Source organism: Cavia porcellus, unplaced genomic scaffold, assembly GCF_034190915.1.
Source record: "Cavia porcellus strain 051 isolate PalLab524CR breed Dunkin Hartley unplaced genomic scaffold, mCavPor4.1 scaffold_4, whole genome shotgun sequence".
In the NCBI taxonomy this organism is placed as follows: Eukaryota; Metazoa; Chordata; class Mammalia; order Rodentia; family Caviidae; genus Cavia; species Cavia porcellus.
This window is the reverse complement of record NW_026947487.1, coordinates 44,581,458-44,600,089: the sequence shown is the minus strand read 5'-3', so window position 1 is coordinate 44,600,089 and position 18,632 is coordinate 44,581,458. Positions and strand designations below refer to the sequence as shown.

Sequence of the window (18,632 nt, the reverse complement as noted above, 5' to 3'; positions counted from 1 at the left end):
CTCTTATTCTCTTCAAAATAGCTGTCCATATCTTCATGTATGTTGAAATTAAACAATACAAAACAGACTAAAATTACTCTGAACAAAGAATAATAGCATTACTGGATTTCACAGCAGAACGATACAGAATCAGCAATGGATACAATAAAGTCTCTTTTTCTTCAAAGTAGCTGTTCATTTCATCATGCATGATATAGTCAATTCTCATAAAGTGTTTAGGAGAAGTTCTATGCATGTATAGGTGTCTGTATTAAGGGGGGAAATGAAACAAAACAAATTACAACAAAAACATGAAATAAAAAAGACCAATAAATAGCAGTAGCAAAGAGCCCAAAACACAGACAATACCGGTCTTCAAAACAAGGTGGTATGAGCATAACTAGGGTTGTTATTTTACATAATGATCTTCAAGAGTTCTCAGATCACCAAACACTAACACGCACAATTGTTCCAATCCTATGAATGTTAACTGTTTTGTTCCAAGAATTTACAGAATTTGTAGCACAATCATCTTAGCTATCCTAAGTGTGTTTATAATATTTTAGATATTTTTCTTTTCCCTTCCTTTTTCTTTTTCCTCATTTTCCCTAAGATATTATTTTTCCTCCTTTGAACAGATTCTTATCCTTTCACTGAATTTATTGAGGATTTTGTATCTTATATACTCTTACTATTTCTTACATGAAGGAGACTATACAGTATTTATAGATGTGAGTTTGATTTATTTCACTTAAGAGTATAGTCTCAAGAATCACATGATCTCGGAGTTTACAGATTGTTAAAAAAAAAATAAAAAAAAAATAAAAAAAAAAAGAATCACATGATCATAGATGCAGAAAAAGCTTTTGATAAGGTCCAACACTTATTCATAAGAACCTTACAAAAAATTGGTATAGATGGTCTTTACCTCAATATGATAAAGGCCGTCTATGACAAACTAACATCCAGCATCATATTAAATGGCCAAAAACTGAAAGCTTTTACCCTAAAATCAGGAACAAGACAAAGATGTCCATTATCACCACTCCTATTGAATACTGTGCTGGAAATATTAGTCAGAGCAATTAGACAAGAGAGAGAAATAAAAGAAGTAAGGATAGGGAAAAAAGAAGTTAAATTATCAATATTTGCAGATGACATGATATTCTACTAGAAGACCCCCAAAACTCCATTGAAAGACTCCTAGGTATAATAAATAAATTCAGTAATGTAGCTGGATACAAAGTCAACACTCAAAAATCAATAGCATTCCTATACACTAACAACAAAACCACTGAGAGAGAAATAAGAGAAGCCACACCTTTTACAATAGTATGAAAAAAAGAGAAATACTTAGGGAATTAATCTGACAAAAGAAGCCAAAGACCTAGTCAGGGAAAATTATAACACCCTGAAAAAACAATTCAAAGAGGACCTCAGAAAATGGAAAGACATCCCTTGTTCTTGGATAGGAAGAACAAATATTGTGAAAGTGGTCATTCTCCCAAAATTATTATACAGATTTAATGCAATCTCAATCCAAATTCCACTAGCATACCTCATAGATCTAGAGAAATCACTCCTAAAATTCATGTGGAACCAGAAGAGACCTAAAATAGCAAAAACAATTCTAAGAAACAAAGGCAAGGCAGGAGACATCACAATCCCTGACTTGAAGCTATACTACAAAGCTGCTGGAATAAAATCAGCATGGTACTGGAATTAAAACAGAATGGAATAGATTAGAAGATACAACCACAACTACAAACACACTCAGCCACCTTATCTTTAATAAAGGGGCCAAACACATTCACTGGAAGAACGACAGTCTCTTTAATACATGGTGCTGGAAAAATTGGTTCTCTGTATGCCAAAAACTAAAACTAGACCCATACCTATCACCATGTACTAAACTAAAGTCTAAATGGATCAAAGATCTAAATACTGAAACAGAAACACTAAGTTGGAAGACAAAGTAGGTAGAAATCTTGAAGACATAAGGGTAAGTAGAGAATTCATGAACAAGAATCAAACCTCATGGGAAATACTTCACAGAATTTTCTTATTAAAGATTTTTGCATATCAAAAGAAATCTCCAGCATAGTGAGAAGAAAACCCACAAATTGGGAAAAAATCTTAGCCAACTGTCCCTCAGACAAAGGACTTCTCTCTATAAAGAATTTTTTAAAAATCAGACTCCTGAAATTCAAAGACCCAAGCAAAAAATGAGCATCTGAGGTGAATATACAGTTCTCAGATGAAGAAAAACAAATGACAAATAAATACATGGAAAAATGTTCAGCATCATTGGTCATTAGAGAAATGCAAATTAAAACAGCACTGAGATTCCATCTCATCCCAGAAAGAATAGCCAGGATAAAGAAAACTACCAACAACAAATGCTGAAGAGGCTGCAGGGGAAAAGGAACTCTTCTGCACTGTTGATGGGAGTGCACACTAGCACAACCACTGTGGAGTCAGTCTGGAGGTTCCTCAAAAAGCTGGGATTGGAAGTCCCATTTGACCCAGCTATTCCATTTCTGGGCATATTCCCAGAAGAATTGAAAACATCATCTCACAGTAGTATATGTGTACCCATGTTTATAGCAGCACAGTTTGTAATAGATCTTGGGAACAACCTAGATGCCCATCAACTGATGAAGAATAAAGAAGATGTGTTATTTTATACAATGGACTACTACTACTCAGCTATAAAGAATGATCACTAGACAACCAGCCTTATGCCTGAAAAGTCAATCAAATACTAACCACTATAGGCATTAAGTTATTTTCTACCTCAGTAGCTATCATCCAGATCAGTTGATTCTCCAGATCACCTGATTGTTTAGTGGGGCGGGGGAGGGCTATTCTTCTTGTCTCCCAGCCCACACGCTAGCTGGCTCACAGGAAGGAGCTGACTTCTTGTTTCTCCTCCCCATGGCCCACAATTCAGCATGGTGAATATTTAAATAAAAAATTTGAAAAATTTATAATAGTCAAAGACACAGTGTCATCAATCCCCCTCACAGTCCTCTCCCTCAGCCAGGCGTGGTGGCTCACACCTGTAATCCCAGCACTTGGGAAGCTGAGGCAGGAGGATCGTTGTGAGTTTGAGACTAGCCTAGGCTACAAAGTGAGCTCAAGGCCAGTCTGAACTGCACAGAGAGACCTCGTCTCAAAAAGACAAAAAAGAAAAGTCCTCCCCCTCTTATGCACTACCAACTCCCTACAATGGATGCGATCAGTGTGTTCCTCAAACATGTCCTAGTAAACATTTTTTAAAAGTAATAGTGAATTAAAAGAATAAATACCCCTATCCTTTACTATGGCACGTGTATTTCCATTGCAATGGTCTACTATCCCTAAGTAAATATTACTGTTCTTGGGGGAAAAAACCTACTTATTCTATCGTCCTTGTCACTTTCCAAGGTAGCTCTGGAAGTCCTCTTCCATGAGTGTCTTTATGTGGCTGCCTCCATGTCCTGAATTAATTAAAACCATTCAGGGCAATTTCTATTCAATAAAAACTTGATGGTGTGTCTTCATCCACCTTTTCCACTGGGTCTGGAACTGTGTGACTTCTGGTTCCCCTGTCAAAAGGACCATGGAAGGTAAGCCTTTCAAATGGATTTAGAACATCAAGGCAGCCACAGTGCATAACTGGAGACATTCCCGAAAGAGGACTCTAGAACTGCTTCAGAAAATGGCAAGAATGGTGACAAAAACGTATTCAAAGCGACAGGGGGATTAATGGCAATTGTGACCTCTAGTGCAATGCATTTTGTAAAGTTTTATTTAAACATCACTGTATGTTTTGATTACAACTCATATGTTGCCCAGACTCATCTTGAACTCTTGGACACAAGTGATTCTCCTGTTTCAGCCTCCCAAGTAGCTGGGATTACAGGTGTGCACCACCGTGCCCAGCTTTCTGTCCATCTCTTAATGGACTAACAAACTCCCTCTCCAAACCCAGTAAATAAGTCCAACTTCCCACTCGTTAAAAGCCAATCCTGTTCTTAGCAGCAGGAAATTATAAAAACTCAGCTTAGTAGGCTGAGTGAGTCCTCACTAAGACTGCCTTATTGCTGATTTTTCTCGAACCTTGACTCTAGTTCTAGTGACTGAGCTCATTCCTCTCTCTTAGTGCTCAGTTCCGCATTTCTTCTTGCCTTCGCCCCTCAGCCAGTCCTAGGGCTCAAACATTACTGCTGGTGTCTTTGCCTCAATACATATTACTCACTTCCTGCTGTCCTGCTTCAGTCCGCAAACCCCTAATACCACCTCTTTTCTGAACTTCTGAAGTGCTAAACATGGCTAGATCTGTAGCCATTCATAGCCCTAGTCCATAGTCCTGGGCAGGTGATGTGCTGCCTGCGTGAGGGTCCCTGCCAGAAGCACCTGCCTTTGCCCTGAGAGCATCTAGACTCCACATGCAAACCCGAGGCTCCTGTCTCTCAATTCCAAGGGCTCCTGTTTGGATGGATGGGATGTAGGGCTTCCATAATCCTGGAAGGCTGAAGCAGGAGGATCACTTTGAGTTCAAGGCCAGCCTAAGCTACAGAGCGAGACCCTATCTCAATAAATAAATAAATGAATAAATAAATAAAATAAAAAGATGAGCCACGTGTGGTGGTTCACATTTGTAATCCCAGCACTTGGGAAGTTCATGCAGGAGGATTGTTGCAATTTCAAGAACAGTCTGAGCTACAAAGTGAGCTCAAGGCCAGCCTGAATTGTACAGTGAGACCCTGTCTCAAAGAGACAAAAGAAAGAAAAACAAAAGGCAAAACAAAACCAGAAATGGGGGATTTAGGCAGAGTTACTCTTGAGACGTGGAGATCTCACCTTTATCTTGCACAAGCTCACCTATATTAAAAATCTTAGTACTTATGCAAAGGAAAAAAATCTTCACAAGTAAGGGGCGCACGCCTACAATCCCAACACTCATGAAGCTGAGGCAGGAGGATTGCTGTCAGTTTGAGACCAACCTGGGCTACAACGTGAGTTCAAGGCCAACCTGAACTCCATAGTGAAACCCTGTCTCAAAAAAACAAACAAAAATAAAAATCTGGTTCTGTTCGTGCCTATGAAACACACAGTTGGTATGAAAACAATTTGATTTCCACACTTTTATCTTACTTCACCCATGCTTGATCTCTCCAACCACCCCTTCATAAATGGCCCTGATGTGGCTCGTTACCCATGAGGTCTAGTCCTCCTAGAACAGCACCCCAAAAAGCCTGGAGGGTCTGGAGCTGGGACAAGCTCCGGAGAGCCAGGCCCCGCGCTGTGGGCAGAGCGGTCGGGACACCCTCTCCCCTCCCTCACCCGGAAAGGCTGCCCTGGTCTCCGCACGCACGTCCTTTGCGTGACTCATCTCCTCCTGGGCGGACAGAAACGTTCTGCGGTGCCAGGCCGCGGTGAGATGGGACGAGCACGCCTCCACGGGGGTGATTATAACCTCATTCGCGCACGACTCTGATCGCAGTGTTTGTAATACCGGGCTCTGGGGTCTGAAATCTGAGTCTTGCTGTGCTGTAGACTACAAAGAAAATCACTCCCTCCGCAGCAGACTGGGCTGCAGCGTCCATAAAAGGCGATGGCCAGTGCTGGCTCCAGAGCCAGTGATTTCACAAGTAACCTCTGGGCCCAGCTCCCCCCCCCCCCCACACACACACACATTTGCAGGCACATCTGAAAGCCCTACTTTCATGATTCCATCTGACAGCTCCTTTCCAGGCCTCCCGGGTGGAAAGCCGTGTGTTTCTGTGTGGAAGATTATTGCTCCTAGCTGGGTGTAGGGATGCACCCCTGTAACCCAGCCCTCAGGAAGCTGAGGCAGGAGGATCGCAGTGAGTTTTTAGTATAGCCTGGGTTACAGAGTGAGCTCAAGGCCAGCCTGAACTTATTAAAGGACCTGCAGAAGATTGATTAATTAATTGCATGCCTACTATGTGTTGGGAATTGTGCTAAGTTTCACAGATGGAAGACCCTGAGATAAGGATTTCAAGTACAAGGAACTTTTTTGAGACAGAGTCCCAGGAAATTCTGAAAGTAGTGGACAGGAGAGAGAATAAGACACCCAAGAAAAGATTCATTACTAAGGAAGTTATCACTGTGGGCAAATAGAACTCAATCCTACTAGGTAATTTCTTTCTTTCTTTCTTTCTTTCTTTCTTTCTTTTATTTTTTTCTTTGAAGCAGGGTCTCATTGTGTTGTCCAGGTTGGCCTTGAGCTCCTAGGCTCAAGAAATTCTCCTGCCTCAGCCTCCTGAGTGGCTGGAATTACAGTGTTATGTCATTCATTGCATTGTTCTAATTAAAAAATTCTGAGAAACATAGCTCAGAATTAAGTCAGCCAGGGGAATCAGGGGTCATGGGCATTTGTCTGCCAACCCCTGGTCTGCCCCAGGTTGAGGATGTTTTCAGGTTTGGGGTCAGCTGTGTATTGAAGCAAAGATGGAGGGATTTGGGGGGGGTTGCTGATAGCAGGGAGAACAAAACCAAGGCCCCTCCCTACCCTTAAACTGCTGCTCAGGCCAGAAGCTTCCAGCTTAGGGAGGCGGGGAAAGCCCTGGAGCCGTGGGGCTGAGGCGTCTGAGGGCAAAAACCCTGAGTCACCTCAGATGCAGATGAATAGGGAGGGCGTCAGAGCTCTGGATGGCAACAGCTTAGGACTTGTTGTCACTTGTCACGTAACACAGATGTCTGGGATGACACAAAAACACCAGCTTTCCGCCGCTAGCTGGCTGGGGACCGTGACTGGTCTCAGAGGTGGACACCTGGGACAGAGTCAAACTGCATGCTGGCAGGGTCTCCAGCTGCTCCTTCTCCCAGGGAAGAATTTGTCAAAACTGAGTTTGGGAGTCTGGCAGCAGAGCCCAGGACTAGGGGAGCCACAAAGCTTCTCTGCAGTACAGAGTCCAGATGCAGCAGGCACCATGACCCAGGCCAGCTCAAGAGGCTCCAAGACTTGCCGAAGCCACCTTGCTTGCAGGGAGGAGCAACTAACATCTGGCCAGCTTCGAGTTGATCTGCTTTTGAGACCAGGGCTGAGCTGTGCAAATGCAGACATCACTGGGAAGCTGCAGGGCACCTGGCAGGTGGAGGGGTGTTTCGTATTAGGGCACTTGGGGCTGGAGCTCCAGTTGGTAGGATGCTCTTCTCTGGATTAGACTGAAATCTACTGCCCTTGAACTTTCCCTTGGTCCTGCTGCTGCCTTTTGGAAATTCTTGATCTGTGCCAACAAAGTTTCTGACAACATAGCACCTTGCTTATGGCTGCAGATAACCTTCCTTGCTTGGTATGGGTGCATTGGGAGAAATTAGGGAGGTTATGACAAAAATAATGTGGCTAATGTCCCCTCCCTGGTTTCAGCAAGTCTCTCTCTCCCATCTACTTCCGGGAAAGCAGCCCTGCAGTGGACACAGGTAGTGTCTATAGAGGTTTCCTGCTGAGCTCCTCACCCCAACCTCCTGCTTCCGTCCTGGCTCATGATGAATGCCAGGCGCCGATGCCACCAGTACACTGTGAGCCTCCTTTGCTCTCTCCCTGCACGTCCACTACTGGGATTTCCCTCTGCTCTGACTGATGGGCATTCTTTGCACAGAATGTCACATGTACTCAGCATTTGCTCAGGTGACTACTCATTGAACAAAAGGTCCCGGGGGCTACACTGGGGATCTGACATATTGAGAGAGAAGGGCTTTAATGAAACTTAAGGATAAAGACCTTTGGACAGAAATGCTGTGCATGCTAAGGTGACAAAGCACAATGCTGCCGTCTCATTCTATGCCACTAGTGGAAAAGAAGACAAAGGAAACCCTTTCCAACTATTTTAACCAAGACATCCCCAGGAATGGGCAGCATGATTCACACACAACGGGAGGGTGGCCCTGTGCTTCTCTGGCAAGTTTGTCTGAATGCCACTCTTACATTCTAATTAGGATTTGAAAGCTTGGCTTCTAAAAAGCAAAGCCAGCCTTTTCTTGCTCACTCTGTTCCATTCTACCGCCCTGATGTTCAGACAGAAAACAGATGGGAGACAACTGGGTTCACCAGAAGTTGGAGGAAGGAATTAAAAAGTTTGGCTGGAAGAGAACGTGACTTTTAAGAAAAGCATTTTTCATTCCATTTGAGTTGCCATGTTTATAGGGTACAGAGAAATTAAAAATGATGTATTCTTATGGCAGGAATCCATGCCAAAGGGAGAAAAAGGAGAAAGGAAGACAATTTCACAAAAAGAAAATCAGGGAGAGGAATAGGATTGTTTTTTCTTCCCACCAGAAAAGGATTTGGAGGACATGGGGCTTTCTCAGCGTGGAAGGCACCGGCCTTTTCTTCTCAGGTCACATGCGGCTGTCACCAGCTGTCATTCATGTTACTAGGGTTTTAATGTTAGCCGTCTCAGTGACAAATATTTCTCATCATAGTTTCCATTAGTAATGGGGTTGAAAACCCTAAATCTGGAGAACCGCAAGCACACACACATGCATATGCACACATACACGTGACACACACACCTGCACACACTCGTTTTCCAAGAACGTATCGGTTTTGACAAATCAGTTTTCTTAGTATTGCCCCCTGCATCTGACAGAAAGTGTATTTCATGTGAATGTATTTCCTTTATAGGTGAGATTCCTCCTTTTCTGTTTTCATTGAGAGCTACATTTCCCTTATTTCCCATTCTACTAAAAATGGAACCGTTTTAAAAATTAGGTTAGCAGTAAGAATTTTTCCCTTTCTTTAATCCTTCATAATAACTGACATGAAAGTAGGTTATGTCCTACTTTGATAAAAGGGTTTATGGAAGCCATGGACATGTGAAAAGGGTTTTTGTAGGAAGATCTTTATTTTCTAACATTGGAAATAATAAAGCTGAAATCATCCATATACACGGTTATTTCTTTTAGAGAAAGGAAATATACATTTATGAAACCTAAGGCTAGAGAGAAGATAATGATGAATTAACGGAAACACAAGCTCTTAAAAAGTAGAGCAAATGGTGGCAGATTTATAATTGAGGTCAAAAGGGGAAAAAATATGGAACGTCTATTGAAAGCAGTCCTATAATGCACTCACACTCATAAGAATGTGCAAATTAAGTAGGCCTCAAGTTTTAAAACTCACTTTCTGAATTTTCATACATTAGTAGAAGAAGAAAAGATAAAAAAGTAAACCACTCTTCCTATATATATATTTTCATTCATATATTTTGGTTCCGGGGATCAAACTCGGGACCTCGTTTACACCACTGAGCTAGAGCCCAGCCCTCACATTCTTTTTTAGTAGATACGATTTTCCTTTCATCTTTGTCAGACTGTCAAATAAATCTTACTTGGAGTTCCTAACACAGGATGTAGACTGGTGTTGCAGGGACTAAAGCCTGATACAGAATCATAGCAGTTAGAAAATGCTCATTGCGACCTTGAACGCCTTCCTGATACAGCGCTTTCCGTTTTTCCAAAGAATTCCAAAAGGCGCGTATTGTTTTCTGCATTTTACAGATCAAGAGTGGAGCGTTTTAGACAGACTACACAATTTGTTGAAAGTCCAATTAGGATTGAAGCAGAGGTCCACCTGTTTGGAAAGCTGAAGAACTAAGTATCTCCCTTGTTGGGCTAAATGAGCAGTGAGAGAGGTAAGGACAGAGGAAAGAATGGAACGGGCCTGAAACCCGGCTGTTTCCCACAAGTGTAGGTGAGTGGGTCTTGGGTTCAGTGTTGGAACAGGGAGAGGGTGGGAACTGAGAGAAGCCTGGGTTAGTATTCCATTCTAGCCAGGGCTGTGTGGGGTGGCTGGGGACTCCTCTGTGCTTGAGATTAGGGCAGAGTTTTAGATCCAGAGGAGGGTTTTTATTAAGTACTGGGACACAGTTGAAACAAGGCAGAGTTAGGATTCCTGATGATAAGAATCACATGGACAATTGTTAGAATTTAGAATCCCTGGCCCTCCTAAAACCTAAAACCTGCTAAATCCTTGTTTTAGCATCCACAATAGGATCTGATCAGCAAGAAAATCGGGCACTGGTCACAATGGTGGCTTCCTCTAGAACTATGTGGAGAGCTCTTTATAAATACTGATGGGAACTGGGCGTGGTGGTACATTTCTGTAATCTCAGTTTTCTGAGAGGCTGAGGCAGGAGAATCGGAAGTTTGAGTAGACCCTAGGTAATTCAGTGATTTAGTAACACTCTTTCAAAATAAAAAATATTTTTTTTTATTTAAGGAGAAAAAGAAAAAAAAACAGAAAAAGGGTACAAGTAATGCAAAATTTAAAAAATAAACAGTAAGAAATCACTAGTTAATAGATTACATATTCTCATCTTAGAAATAGTTGTTCAAGTTACAAAATTGGAGCATATAAAGTGGACTTTCAAACAGTGAGACTGCAAACAGTTTTGTTCAATGATCCAAAAAAACTCAGTAATATGGTTTTCTATCTTATACACTTAAACATATATGCAGTTTTAACTTTTAAAGCACTTTCTTTTCTTTTATACAATGACAATTACACATTTTGGGTTTTATTACTCCCACAGTTCTTATTACTTTTTTTTTTTTTTTTGTCTTTTTCCTTTTTATTGGTACTAGGGATCGAACTCACAACTGCCTGCTTGCAAGGCAGGCGCTTATGCTGCTGAGCTAAATCTCCAGCCCCCATTACTTTTTTTGAAGAGAGTAAAACCAAATGTGACATATCAGAACAGAGTCGGTCAAATCAAAAGAATGGACATAATAGATAATGGAAAAACAAAATACAAGGTGATCAACAATGGTTACCATACTGCCTCTTGCTATTTTAAGAAGAATTGCCAGTTATAATAAAATTGAACTAAACAGTAAAGAATAAAACCAAAGCATTGGAGACATTACAGGACTTTAAAAGAAGATAATAGTCAACCAGAATGGGCATCATAATGAATCTTATTGTCTTCACAGTTTTGCCTATACTTTCGAACTTGGTACTATCAAGCAAAGGAGAATAGGGGAAAATCAGTCAAAACAAGATGGTGAGGGCAATACAGGATTTCAAATCAAGTTAATAGGAAATCAAAGTAGGTTACTATAATATAAATGTATTTTCCCCTTAATTAAAAAGATAAGAAAAAAGTAAATAATTTTAAAAAAAGGGATTGAGATAAATGAGGGCATAACAATAGAACAGGTCAAAACATAACCATTTAAGCAAAATGGTGTTTCACCTGACATAAAAATAGTTAACATAGTGTTTCTTTCCTTGAAATCTTTGAGTATATGAAGTTATCTTCATATACTGTAGCACCAAACATATCAAGACACTATAAAACCATTCAAGAGAATGACCTTATTACAGGGTATTTAGAACGAATTAACAGAAAATGAACAATGGTTTCTGTATAATCTCCTTGTCTATAAAAGTTTTTGCTTATATTATCACATATAATAAAATCCAGTAAGATACAACCTGTTAAAACTGATGGAGACAGAAGAATAAAAGCTTGATGGGACTTCAAAACAAGATGATACTAAATCAGCACTAGCTATTATGATGTCTTGTTTTCTCCAAAATAGCTGTTCCTACCATCCAATCTTCTCTGCCTCATTTCTGTTGAGCTCTTTTTCTGTCGTTTATTGTCAGTTTGTCTTCTTCATTTCGCTTTCTGCTCCATTCATTGTGGCCGCTCTGCCACTGTTTCTGGAATCTTGGTATTTTCCTTTTTCAGACTATCCTGCAGTATTCTCTGTAGAGTTGAATTAGTGGTTGCAAATTTCCCTAGTTCCTCTTTATCCTGAAAGCACCTTGCTTTTCCATCAATTTCTAGGAACAGTTTTTCAGGATATATCAATCTTGGCTGGAGGTTAGGGCTTTCAAAGCTTGAATTATTTCCCCCCACGCTCTTCGTGATTTGATGGTTTGTGCTGAGAAGTCTGCTGTAATTCTGATGGGTGTTCCCTTGTAAGTGATCTGTTTCTTGCCTTTGATGGCTTTTAATATTCTGTTCTTATAATAGATTTCTGGAATTTTGATTATTATATGCCTGGGGTAGCTCTGTTTGGGTTGTAGGTGCCTGGGGTCCTGTATGCCTCATACATCTGAGTATCTTTACCTTTTGCTAAATTAGGGAAATTCTCTTGGATTATTTCTGTGAATAGCTTTTGTAGTCCATTTGTTTGTGTCCCTACTTCTTCTTTTATGTTCTTAATTCTTAAGTTATAGATCCTCTTATCATCTTCTAGCCTTTGTATTGTTGCTCTTTGTTTTTTTGTTATTTTTAAGAAGTTTTTCATTTCATGCTCCCATATTACAAATCTGCCCTCCAGTTCAGATAATCTATCCTTAGTTTCTTTCAAGCTGTTATGCCAGTTTTCAATAGAGTTTTTAGTTTCCTGGTAATCTCTTTGAACCTGCTTCACATATTCTATGTTTTCTCTATTTTTTTCCATCAAACAATTCTCCCCTTTTTTTCTGTTCTTCCATTCCACCATCTGTGTTTTCTTGGCGGTGCTTAGCATTTCTCTAACTATTCTACTTATGTCTTGCTTTATTTCATTAAATACTTCTTTTTGAACTCATCTATGAGGCTCTGGAGATAACGCTTTATGTCTATTGGTGCCGTGTCTGATATTGCATGTTTCTCAGGATTGGGGGCCGAGGACCCTTTCTTGTTGCTCCCTCTTTCCATATTTTTTGTTCCTTTTATAGAAGCGTATATAGGAGGCCCAGTTTCTTTCTTTGTCGGTTACAGTTTGTTTGAATTGCACCGGCTAGGTGTTCCCGCCCACTGCAGTGCACTAGGGAGACACAGACCTGGGCAGCCTATGCTTGGTCCGCCCCTCCAGGTCAACCTAGTGAAGGCTTCACTGCTAGGGTGCACCTCCAGGTGCTGGGACCTGGTTTGGGCTAGCCTACTGGGTCTTAGCGGTGTCACGCAGGCCAGGCACTCCCCACCAATCCCGCTTGAGAGGGGAATATGTGACTGAAGTCACTGCAGCATCCTGCCCCAGCCAGCTCGCCTGGTCTCAAATGTCCTTTGCTGAAGCCTCCTACTCTATGGAAGGGTTCCCCATCCACTCACTCACCACAGGTCGATGCAGGGCTCCCAGCCAGTCCTGCTCTCAACTCCATTCACTGCTTCCCACTCTCAGAGCTTTTGCACCTCTCTCCTTGCCGTTTGGATTGGGATGCAGCAGTGGCTGCAGGAAACTCAAATTGCACCTTCCAGTGGCTCGGGGTCCAGCTTCCACACTGAGACCTTATCTGTTCCTGTTATGTCATCGGGATTGCATTTCCAGTTGGTTTCTCTTAGTTTAGTTCATTCCTGGGTTGGCAAAGTATATCTCCTCTTGCTTAGGATTTCTTGCTCGGCACCATTCCTGGATTTTAAGTGCGGTTTCTCAGAGAGCCTCAGAAGCTGCTGCTATCTATCTGCCATGTTCTCAATTAAAAATAATTTTAAAAGGGCTGGGGATGTAATGTAAAGGCCCTATGGACAATTCCCAGTATCAAAAACAAACAAACAATCTGATGAACTAATCAATTCAATTAAATTCAGAATCTAAGCAAGGAGGTTATTATGTTTTAAAAGTTTTCCAATGATTTGGAAGAAAAGGAAATGTTTAAATCAAAAAAAATGGTTTGAGATTAAACTAGATATTTCTGAGTTCATAAAGCTCTTCAACCCTTCATTGACAGCAATTTTTGTGTAATTATTGACATATGAATTATCTGTATATTTCTTTTTACAACACTAGTAACCTTGAAAAGAGACTAGGTATTAATTTTAATCAGTCACAATGCTTAGCACTGTGATAGTGAATAAATATTTGTTTGCTCCATGCATGTAAGTATTCAAAAGATATCCTTGGCAGCCCTGACCAAGGACAGGAAATATACGTGTACTATATACTATGCATAAATTCACCCAACGAAAGGGAACTGCTCCTCTCTTATGAATCATAAAGCTCTCAATAATAAGCAGCCTGTCCACTGCCTGGGGCTCAGGAAGCCTTGTACCTCCAGGTCATTATCAATAGCCAGTGCTTTCTGAATATCTTCTCCCATTGTTGTCTCCTGAGTGTAGGCTGCTCTTTGGTGGCTTGCTTTGTGGATGGAATGTGACTTGGGAACTTCCAAGGCCATGCTGAATTCTCATAGCAGCCTTCCAGAGCCCTGATCATGGAGTCTTGCTATACCATGTAAGAAGTTCAGCTACTCCAAGCTGTCACACTTAAGAGAACACATGAAGGGGCAAGAAAGCAAAGAGCCCTCCTTCCTGGAGGCACAGGAGAGTAGTGGGCGTGTCAGGAAGAGAACAAGCTCAGCAGCATAAGCACCTGCCTTGCAAGCAGGCAGTCATGAGTTTGATCCCTGGTACCAATAAAAAAAAAGAGAACACATGAAGAGTCCTTGAAATTACATGAAAAGTGAAATGCGTGGCCATTCTCTCAGTATCTCTCAACAAGGACTGTCAAATGATTGAAAGCCATCTTTTTAAAATTTTGAAGATAGTAAAATATAACAAACAAACAAAGAACAAAGCCACTCAAGACAATGCAGTGAAATTGGTATAGACCTTCACAGCAGGATATTGGGATAACAGTAATAGGTACCATAGTGTATCTTGTTATCTTTACAACAGTTGTCCATTCAATTAGGTATAACCAAATAAAACCAAAGACAGAATAGTATAAAATCTATCAAAATAAAATATTGAATAGGGCAAAACAATTAATCAGCTGGGGCTGGAGATTTAGCTCAGCAGCATACGCGTCTGCCTTGCAAGCATGCTGTCATGAGTTCAAACCCTGGTACTGATTTAAAAAAAAAAAAGCAGTGAACAATTAATCAGAATAAATCAAAACAGTGAAAAAATTATTTGCCTTCAAAGAGAAGATAGAAGGGAATCCCTCATATTTTCCATATTGCATCCGGTCGTCCTCCCAAGAGATGCTCAGACCACTGGCCCCAAGTCATCATAGTCAGTTCAACAATACAAGCATTTAGTTGCCTGGTGTGCCTTAGTTGCTATCAACTCTGGCTGTCCTCCACACCACCCAGTTGCTAAGGAAGTGGAGATGACTTGTTTTCTTCCTGACACGCCCACTACTCTCCTGTGCCTCCAGGAAGGAAGCTCTTTGCTTTCTTGCTTTGTCCCCCAAGTTCCAACATGGCTGGATCTGGCGAGACACTGACTTGTTCCTGAAAGCCATCTTTAACCTGTCAAAATATCATTTCAAAAACACCAAGATAATGACCAATCTATAATATAAAGGAATATAAAATGTAAATAATTCATAATAAAATAATATGCATTTCAACATTTTCATGCTGCAAGCAAAACAGAATACAGAATAAAGAAGAATGCACCTGTGTTTAAAAATCACTGGACAGTATAAAACTACAAATGTACGCTGAAGCAGGTGTGCACAGCATACAAAACACTCAAATTCCATGGTGCACTGCACATTTTTATATAGTTTCAAACCAAGTCTTTATCTCCTGATTTTACACATTAGGTACACTTTTAAAAACATTAAAATGTACTAAAACAGCCTCAAAGATGTTCTGTGTTTGGGAGTTCTAAACTGCAGTGAGCTGGAGACAGCATATCCTACTGATATAGGGGAATGAGACTCCCAACCTACTAGACGTCCGTTACAAGTTCCTGTTCTCTAAAATTGAAGAATGAATTTTAGGAACAACAGAAGTTAAGAGCAGAATGTATTCATTGAGACAAAGAAAACTTCTGTCTGAGATAGAGACTGAAGGAGTCCAGAGTGGGTTGCCAGGGACTCTCTTTTCTAGGGACATTTATAGAGCAAAACCATGAAGTGAGGTGAATCTAAGGTGGGGGAAAATGGAAACTCACAAGCTGGACATGAAGTGAGACAGAATTATGGTCAACCAATAAGATTAATTGTTCAGATAAAGTTGATTAAATCTGGGACAAATGGGGACATGCTTAAACAGCAGTGACTCTGTAGGGGGCTGGGATGGTGACTCCTGGCTTCCTCAAGGTGATATATACATATTTAGAATATCAGTTCCTAATGTTTGTACTTAGGGTGTGGTTGCTTTTGTTTTGCTTTCTGTCTTGAGATCTGGCCCAAGGTTACAAGATATCTGGTCTTCTGCACTGGCTCCTTTGAAGGCCCAGCCTTGTCTGACTGCCTATAATATTTCTAACTCACTCAGCTGCCTGTAACACTACCTTAGCTCTTTCATTACATGCAGCATTAAATATGCATGCAGCAGCTACTTTAGGACCCTAAAAAATAAATGGTAGCACATAGACTGAGGAGAAAGGCCAGAATTTGAAAGACTACCATACTGGAGAAAAGTTTTCTGGTTTTGCCCCGTGAGGATACTCTAGACATGGACTTAAGTTAGTCCATTTTATTTTTATTTAATATATATTTGTTTTAAAGAGGGTCTTGCTATGTAGTTCAGGCTGGCTTTGAACTCACTATGTAGTCATGGCTGGCCTAGAACTCATGGTGATCCTCCTGCCTCAGCCTCCTGAGTGCTGGGAGTACAGGTGCCACCACGCCCTGTTTAAGTTAGTCCTAAACCTAGAAATGGGTCCCACTCACAGAAGGAAAGAGCTCCAGGACAATTTCTTCTGGTCCTGGCTATCACTACTTGAAAGGGCATTCCTAATCTCTAGTTTCAGGTGAAATCACTTTTTTTTTTCTTTATTTATCTTTTCTTCTTTTCTCTGCTCTTTTGAGCCCTAGCCTTCAGCTCATTCCAGCCATAGCAGCAGCAGTGGGAGCCCTCAGGGGGACAAGGGAGTCTTGAATCACAGGACCTGGGACTCCAAGAGGGGGCAAAACTCCTTTGCTTTTCCTCTGTTTGTCCTCACAGCTGATGAGCATGGTTCTGAGAAGTATGGGAAGAACTACCAAACAACCACAATACGGAGGCACGCACATGTGTGCAGGGAACTTGGAAGTACCAGGGGCAGGGCAGAAAGGCAGCACCTTGGAGAAGTCCATGAACTTTCTGGAGAAGATGCACAAACATGAATCTGACTTTTTTTTTCCCCTGAAAATTCAACATTTATTTATGAGAAATAGTTTTAGAAAATTAAATTGGAAAAAGATATCTTCAATTTGCTAAAAAGGAAACTTAAAAAAATAAACATTATACAGGTACAATTTAAAAAGTGTTACTAGGCCTTTAGTAAAGGAAGGAAAGCTGAGCTACAACGCCAGTTGTGACCGACGCAACAGCAGTGACCCGCTGGATATTTAAAATTGTTTGGAGTCAACACTTTGATTCCAGCCATGGGTTTGTCAGCATCTACTCCTGCTTTTGCAGTTCAGACCCCAAAAGCTTCAGATCATCAGACAGCATCACCACCTTCAGGATGCCCAATGCATGAAAGGAAGAGTCAAGGCTGTCCAGTAAGTGAGGAACCATCCAGTCCAACTAGTGACAGCAAAACTTACTCTGTGCCTGCCCACCAGGATCCAGCGTACGAGTATGTGGAGTGCTCCTTTACCCGTGCCAGGGCTGATAAGGAGAACCTGGATCCTTCAAACCTGATGCCACCACCTAATCAAACACCAGCCCCAGAGCAGCCGTTTGCTTTGTCTACCATCAGAGAAGAATCATCCATTGCAAGAGCAGACTCGGAGAAAAAGTGGGTCTACCCTTCGGAACAGATGTTCTGGAATGCAATGTTAAGGAAAGGGTGGAGGTGGAAGGATGAGGATATTAGTCAGAAAGATATGTATAACATCATAAAGATTCACAATCAGAATAACGAGCAGGCCTGGAAGGAGATTTTGAAGTGGGAAGCCCTTCATGCTGTGGAGTGTCCTTGTGGTCCCTCATTGATCCGATTCAGAGGGAAAGCAAAGCAGTATTCACCAAGGGCCAGAATTCGTTCCTGGATGGGGTATGAGTCGCCTTTTGACAGGCATGATTGGATCATCGACCGCTGCGGGACGGAAGTTAGATACGTGATCGATTACTACGATGGTGGCGATGTGAACGAGAACTACCAGTTCGCCATCCTGGATGTGCGCCCCGCCTTGGATTCGCTTTCTGCTGTGTGGGACAGAATGAAGGTTGCTTGGTGTCGCTGGACGTCATAACCAATGTTTTGTTTGTGATGGAAAAATATAAACTATTTTTTTCTGAAGGGTACATTATACAATTTCCCTGAGTCCCACTCATGATTTAAGAAGAGTTTGAAATGGGCAGACACATTTCATCGTTTACTTAGTGAGAGGCACCCTCTCCATTAACCTCTGAGTCCTGTTGGCCTTGCACTCCGTAGCAGACCATTTTAAGTTTTCCTCCCGCTTCATTCAGGTGGGCAGCAGTCTTTTGGCTTTCCCTTTAACTTCGCTATTGCTTGTTTAGTTCGTCTAAAAAAGTCTTAACTTCTATAAAAGAACTTTTGAAAAATGTTCAGAGTTGTCTTGTTTTTTTCAGGAATGAGATGTAAAACCTGAAAGTCAGTGCAATGTTCATGAACTTTTTCCTGGTCAAGTATTATAACTGAAACTTAGAAACAAGACATAGTTACACTTTTTAAAAAATGACCAGCAATTCTAAAGCCCCTGCAATGTAGTAGTAGCCCTGAACGAAATGTAAAGGTATATACTGCAAATGTATGCAGCAAGAATAAGCATGTCTCAGCTCTCTAAAT

General features: G+C 41.2%; 1 protein-coding gene across 1 annotated transcript; it reads left to right on the top strand.

Moving 5' to 3' along the window:
- Positions 1–17,256: 17,256 nt before the first annotated feature.
- On the top strand, positions 17,257–18,349 carry LOC100724972 (holocytochrome c-type synthase-like). The gene has a single exon (XM_003477604.4). The coding sequence runs from the start codon at positions 17,257–17,259 to the stop codon at positions 18,070–18,072; it is 816 nt and encodes a 271-aa protein (XP_003477652.2). The 3' UTR covers positions 18,073–18,349.
- The last annotated feature ends 283 nt before the right edge of the window (positions 18,350–18,632 follow it).

What these genes read in the sequence shown, in the direction of transcription:
- LOC100724972 (XM_003477604.4), top strand. Translation starts at nt 17,257, where the DNA reads ATGGGTTTGTCAGCATCTACTCCTGCTTTTGCAGTTCAGACCCCAAAA.